Here is a 7,380-nt window from a genome sequence, read left to right on the forward strand (position 1 = left end):
TGAATTCATTTATGCCTCTTACTTTGTTCAGCCTCTCGTAGACAAGTAATAAAATAAACCAATAATATCTCACTTTACAATAAGCTTTAATTATAGATACCTGATAAAATGCAGATGAGCTATCTGTTCAAGAGCTGTGTGAATTTTAATAAGTAGAATTGGTGGTGATGGTGGTAGTGGTGGTGGTGGTGGTGGTGGTGGTGGTGTGTGTGTGTGTGAGAGAGAGAGAGAGACAGACAGAGACAGAGTCAGAGACTCATACATAATAATGCTGAGATGTTTGAAGGTGGGATTTTTTTTTTTTAATTTGCAAAATTTGTTTGACTGGCTTTACATGTAACAAATAAGAAAAGGCTATCACATCATTTGTTTTTACCTGATGTGTCCAAATACTAAAAGAAGTGGTACCACAGGAATAACAAAAAGACTGGTGAATGTATGGGACTTTTTTCTATTGCCATTTGGAGAATGTTAAATTTGTTTTTTGTTTGTTTGTTTTTTGTTTTTCAAAATAATATTCATTTAAATGCAAGAAGCATGATGAGCCATTTTTAAATTCCCAAATGATGCAAGAATGAGTGTTTATGAACCTTTGTCACTTTTCTTCCTTCAGGCAGAATCTGACCATTGTACCCAATTATGGCAGAAATTCCAAGTGAAATCAAATGGAAGTCCTTTTCCAGGTTAAGAGCAACCCAGGGAAAGCCTGAACTAAGGCCCTTTATGGTGCTAGGTTACTGTGAGAACAACACTGATAATTTTCGGGTTTTTTTTTTTTTTGTCTCTTTTATTCCTGCCATATCCCTGAGCAGAGGTTTATTACAATAAACTTGGATACTAAATGAGGCTTTATTAATTAGGGATGGGCAGAAAACCAGCTGTGACATAGTGACCCCGGGTGGGAAGCCAGACCAGAGTAATTAAGACATAACATGGTAATGGGGACAAATAATGAATGCACTCAGTGACCTGATGGAGAGCTGTGCCCCCTCTCCAGGCCTGTTTTTTTTTTTTTTTTCTTTTCCTTTTTTTCCACCCTTTTGAACTGGTAGTCAGCTTGAATTGCTTTTATAATTTACTTTGGTACAGATTATGTCCAAAGTCATGAGACTCCAAGAAATTATGGGCTAGTGTTGAGACACTGTAAACTCCAAGGCTGCTCCTGTTCCTGCAGGACCGTTCCTCACAATAGGACTCAGGGGTCCATGCCCCTTTGTCATTGATCATTTGGCATTTCTATTCCATGGAGAGAGACTAGCTGAAGCACACCCTGAGCCTGGCACACATCTCCTCATTCAGACCATCCTGTGGATCTTCCTGTTTCTACCCTTGATGCTGACTTCCCTCTGAGACTGAGGGAGAAATGAAACTTTGGAAGAAGCCCACGGGCTCCCTAAGACCTTGGAGGGTGAGAAAGAACTTTCTGTGTCTCTGTGCCAGATTGGGCTGCTTGCTGAAGGGGTTGTGATAAGCTACTTGCTCCTCAGAGATGCTTCCAAGAGTTCCCATCAGAAGTCTGTCAACACTAAACTGGCAGAGCAGTTCAGTTCACAGGGAGCATGCTTCACCGTTTCCACGTGGAAACAAACCTCACCCTGTGACCCTCTTCCTTTAAAACTTGTGGGATTGGAACAAGGATGATTGTGTGTAAGCATTGTTCTTGAAATTTAATAAACTTGGTTAAGTGCTACCACTGGTATTTTATTAAGGCACACTCACTTCTTGCTCAAATGTAGTTGTTTGGCACCTTTGCAAATGTGAAAGTTAAGCAGGATCCTTATTTACACAACTTCAAATCTGACACAGAGTAGGTGCTTCATAAAAGCTTATGAACTAATTATCTGTTGAGGCACGTCAAGTGGCGACTCAAGGCACTTCTCCAAACCAAGGAGCCCAATAAAACACAAAACAAATGTACCAACAGCATCGAACAAGCCATCTGCATTTCTGTGATGGATGTGAAGATATTTTGCTTTCTATTTTCTTGAATTTTAAGGTGAATTACTTCTATTCTCCATTTGTTCACATACATCAATATAGTCAAAATGTTCAAGGTACATGATATAACTAAAGGAGATTTTCTGGGCGTGATTTAAAATCATTCAGACCTCAATTTATTCTTTCATTGAAATAAAATCTTCACCAGGTGTCTCAAATAGTAAAGGATTACTAAATAAGTTGTAGCCTAATATTAATAGAAAAAAGTTATGAATGTTCCAATTATAACTCTCTTAAGTTGTCCATTAGCTCTACTCCAGGTAAAAAGGCTTTTTTTCTTTTCTGTCAAAAATTCCATAACAGATGTGAGGGAGCAATCGTATTCTTGGTAATGAGTCTTTGTACCATGAAATCATTGGGTTTTTTTTTTTGGTTTTGTTTTGTTTTGGTGTTTTGCATTCTGTAAATTATGTGGCAGTTGGCATCTTTAATCAATCAATAGAAACATTCTGCATCTATTGACATTTATTCTGGGGGCAGGCAAAAAAGGCTTGGTAAAAAGAAAAGAAATAGTTGAACCCATGTGTGACTTTAAAGCAGCTCTGTTGGTCGTCATCACTTTAAGCAAAGAAGATATGTTGCATGGTCGCTTCCCTAAAACTTTTTTGAAAAAAACAATGAGTTTTCATGAATTAGAAAAATAACATATTTGTAACGGTACCTATAGTTTCTTCCTCAAGACCTCTAATATTTTGTTGAGCATGGTGTTCATTTGGATGAGTGATTTCCAAAGCATATAATAAGAAATTTCTCTATGTGTTAGTCAGCTTTCTGTGACTGTGACAAAATACCAGAGAGAAATAACTTATAAAAAGGAAAGAATTATTTTGGCTTACAGTTTCTGAGGTTTTCATCCATAGTCACTAGGCTTCATTGCTTCTGGGCCTATAATGAGGTAGTACATCATGGGATGACTTCATAGTACCCCATGAAGTCAGCAGTTAAAAATACAGGAAGGGCCTGGAATCTCAATGTCTCCTTTAGGCACATATCTGCAATAATTAAACTCTCTTCCAAGTAGGTCCCACCCCCTAAAGGTTCCACTACCTCCCATAGCTCCATGGACTGAAAACCAAACTTTTACACACAAACCTTTGAGTAATATTCCAGATCCAAATCATAGCACATATTTTTTGCAGCCTATGTATGTTATTAACCTAATATAGAATAACCTAGCTCTTGTAGATAAAGGGTTTGCTCTATCTCCTTCAATGGTCAAGGCAAACATTCATGGTTTAGAAGAAAAGAACTAGTAATGTGAGTAGGGAGAGTGGCTATGCCGAGGAATTTTTTTTTTTTTTAGTACCAGGGCTTGAACTCAGGGGTGCTCGACTACTGAGCCACATCCACACCCCTGTTTTGAATTTTATTTAGCGACAGGGTCTCACTGAGTTGCTCAGCACCTCACCATTGCTGAGGTTGGCTTTGAACTCATGATCCTCCTGCCTCAGACTCTTGAGTTGCTGGGATTACAGGCATATTCCACCAAGCCTGGTTGGTGAAGAACTTTTTAGCCAACCTGAAAAGTGCTTTATCATCTCCACACCTCCCCTCCATACCTTTCCGTTCTCCTGTTTGGGTGGATTTTATTTAAAATTCAGGTGCAGGAAAGTTAGGTCTTTGAAGAAGTAGTTTCCACATCCTTCGAGTAAGTTTAGACAGTTTCCACTCTTTTGATTTTACACTTTTTTGATTTTAAAGTGAAAGAAAACTAAGTGCCTCATTAAGTTGCCAAGGATGGATCTGAATTGGCAATCCTCCTGCCTCATCCTCCTGAGCCTCTGGGATTATAGGCGTGTATCACAGTGTCCAAGTGTATGGCAGTGTTTTAATGAGCTTTTCCATCACTGTGGCCTTGATACCTGATAAGGACAACTTAGAGGAGGAAACGTTTACCTGGGGATCACAGGTTCAGAAGTCTCAGACCACAGATGGCCAACTCAATTGCTCTGGGCCTAAAGTGAGGCAGCCCATCATGGGGGAAGGGCCCAGCAGAGGAAAACTGCTCGCCTGAGGGCAGCAAAGAGGTAGAGGCAGAGGCAGAGGCAGAGACAGAAAGAGGGTGGAGCAAGGGTCACAGGGTCACCTTTCATAAAGGGTCAGGTAGGGCATGACCCCAGTGACCCACCTCCTCCAGCCAGGCACCCCCTACTACAGTAATCCAATGGTCCATCCATTCAATGTCGGATGGGCTGATAAGGTTACAGTTTTCCCAATCCCACCATTTCTCTTCTGAATAACCCTACATTAGTACAGGAGCCTGTGAGAAGGACACCTCACATAGGAACCACAATAGGCTGCAGTGCTCTCACCTTGGACACCAAGGCAGGAGGATCACACATTGAAGCCCAACCTGAGCAACTTAACAAGGCACTCTCTTACAAACACATGGACACACACACACACACACACACACACACACATACCAAAAATCAACAACAAAAAAGAAATTTGGGGGGGGCTAGGGAAATACTTAAGTTGTAAAGCACTTTCCTGACATACCCAAGGCCCTGGGTTCAATGGTCAGTACGTCCAAAGAACACAAAACACAAACCAAAACAAAAAGCAGGGTTTGAGAGAATGTGGTCAACACTTCTGCCCCTTCCATCATGGAAGGATATAGCAACAAGACACTTTGACCTTGGTCTTGCCAGTCTCCAGAACAGTTGGAAATGGATTTCTATTAATAAATTACCCAGTCTAAGGGGTTTTGTTAACAGCGGCAGATAGGGACCCAGGTATGTTGGAACCCCTCCATTTCTTCCCCTAGTGGGAAGGAGACTTTTGCTGGTTCTAGGATTGTTTACTTCTGTATTTGACCCCTCATCACTTTGAACATATCAACCCACTGCCTTTTGCATTCCCTAAGGTTTCTAGCAGGAAATCTGCTGAGAACCTTGTTGGGAAATGATGATGAACTCTCCCTCCCTCTCAACCCCTTGGGTATTAATGCCCAGCTCTAGAGCATCTTAGGGAGCAGAGCGTTATGTTATAGCATCCTGATGTGAGTGAAGTGCTACCATCCCTTGGGCTCAATCATTGTGGGTTGGAAAAAAGGGGAATGGAATACTTTTGAGTGTACATATGATGAGGTCTTTAAAAGTTGAAAGTTAGTATGGATTTTCAGACTCCAAATGAAAAGACCATTGAAGTATCCTACCAGTTTTCATCTCTAAATATCAGTAAATATCAGTCTGCATGACCCACAGAAACAAAAAGCTTCTGGGATCCTTTCTTCTTCTTTTCAAAGTCAAAAAGGTCCTGGAGGCCCCAAATTGAGATGACTCCTAGGGGCTATGACCAAGCATGGCTGGGTCATTTCTTGCTCTGACATCACAAGGAGCCCCTGTGAGGTAATCTCAAACTCCTGCTATATAAGAGAGTGGCTGTGGGTGGGTTTTTGTCCATAAGTACAGGAAGCTCTTGGTGGTGACCTGTCGGACTCCCAGATAGTTAGTGCGTTTGGTGGTTGGTGGTTGGTATTTGGTATTTGTGGTGGTTTGCTGTTGGTTTTTTGATTTGGGATTTTTGTTTGGTGTTTTGCTTTTTGGTTGTTGGTTTTGGTATTTTTTATTTCTTTTTTTTTTTCCTTTTTTTTTTTTTTTTTAGCTAGCATCTCTAGTTGGTGTTCCGGTTTAGGATGCATAGAGAGAGTAGTGAGAGTAGTGTAGTGGCTCAGGAGCCCAGCTCCTGCTATGAGAGGGCCTTCACGGACCATTATCGTGTCCTGAAGGACATTGGGGAGGGGAGTTTCGGGAAGGTGGTACTAGCCCGCCATCTCCTGACTGGGTTAGAAGTGGCAGTGAAAGTCTTGCCCAAGACAGAGGAGAATGAACCAGTGCTATATGAGCGGAATTGGTTGATGGCCCTGGAACACCAACATGTAATCCAGCTCTTCCAGGTCATGGAGACCGTCCATAATATGTACCTCATCATGGAGCACGCAAGTGGGGGACAGCTGCGATGTCGCATCCCGCAGGCCGGTGGCATACCAGAGGATAGGGTTCGCAGAGTGTTCAGGGAGATGGTGCATGTCGTGCATTACTGCCATGAGAAAGGGATTGCACACCTGGACCTGAAGCCTGAGAACTTCGTGGTGGATGCCAAGGGTCACATGAAGCTTATCGACTTTGGTCTGAGCATGAGCTTCACACCTGGGCAGAAGCTGACTGGGTTCAGGGGCACTCTCCTGTACAGCGCTCCTGAAATCATTCAGGGTAAGGGATTCGAGGGACCCCCTGCTGACGTCTGGAGCTTGGGTATCACGTTGTATTTTATGCTTTCAGGGACAAGGCCATTTAAGAGGAGCACCACTGAGGGGCTGAAGAAGCGAATCTTGGAGGCAAGCTACAGCATTCCCCCGCACATGTCCGAGGAAGCCAGCGACCTCATCCAGCAAATCCTAACGCTGGACCCCAAACAAAGGCCCACTCTAGAGCAGATAATGAGGCACCCATGGCTAACCCAGGATGAGCACTCCTCACCCAGGCGTCCCAGCCAGCCACTCCCCAAGCGGCCTGACCCAGACATTATGACCATCATGCTTGACATGGGTTACAACCCTTATAAAGTCTGGTGGTCCCTGGCAAATCGCCAATTCGATGAGGCCATGGGTACCTACCTTATCCTCCAGCACGAGAAAAGCCAGAAGCCAGACTGCGTGCTTGAGGCGAAGCCTGTGCGTCCTCGTGGTCGCCATCAGATGGCTGGGTCTTCCCCAGGCCCCCCTGCGGATCCTCCTCTGGTCCGCCCCAGCAAATGCAATAGTGAGCCGGCCCTGGCCTTGCCCTGTGAGCAGCAGTCTGAGGAGGCCAAGCTATCAAGGCAGAAGGCTGCATGTGCCAGCGCACCTGTCCTTCCTCTCCACATGAAGACATCCCCTTCCAGCCGACCCCCCCAGAAGAAACCTGCGACCCAATGGCGTGTGTACCTTAGGCCCAAGCCTCGTAGAGGAGTAGCAGAAGGTGGCAGCTCAGCCTTCGCAGGGCAAGCCCATCAGAGAAACAGGGGCTGGAAGGGGGTCACTAGGAGGATTGTCAACTGCCTTCAAAAATTGTGCTGCTGCATGCCGTGCTTCCACCAAAGAGCGGCTCCAATGAACCCAGGCCACAGACGCCCTAGGTTCCGCAACAGAGTGGCTCAAGCAGATATGCCCGGGTGAGACAGACCAATGGACAGCCAGAGGCCCAGAGCTCTGAGCATCCCAACATCATGCCACCGGCCTTGGTCAGGAAGCGGACTTCGACAGCTTCAGAAGTGAGGTGTGCCCACTGGCTCAGGCTTCTCCATGCAGATTCCAGTCAGGAGCTCATCCGGATCTACCCCCACCTGCCAGCGACATCAGAGACTTTCTCCTCAGACACTGCCCCCTGCCCTGCCCTT

At 44.5% G+C, this 7,380-nt stretch overlaps 1 protein-coding gene across 1 annotated transcript; it reads left to right on the top strand.

Moving 5' to 3' along the window:
• The first annotated feature begins 5,638 nt into the window (after positions 1–5,638).
• Positions 5,639–7,159, top strand: LOC114091990 (sperm motility kinase 2B-like). The gene has a single exon (XM_027934539.2). It carries the CDS (start codon positions 5,639–5,641, stop codon positions 7,157–7,159), a length of 1,521 nt encoding a protein of 506 aa, XP_027790340.2.
• Positions 7,160–7,380: the final 221 nt, after the last annotated feature.

Source organism: Marmota flaviventris, chromosome 14 (genome assembly GCF_047511675.1).
Source record: "Marmota flaviventris isolate mMarFla1 chromosome 14, mMarFla1.hap1, whole genome shotgun sequence".
Lineage (NCBI taxonomy): Eukaryota > Metazoa > Chordata > Mammalia > Rodentia > Sciuridae > Marmota > Marmota flaviventris.

Coding starts and splice junctions, on each gene's coding strand:
- LOC114091990 (XM_027934539.2), top strand. CDS start 5,639: ATGCATAGAGAGAGTAGTGAGAGTAGTGTAGTGGCTCAGGAGCCCAGC.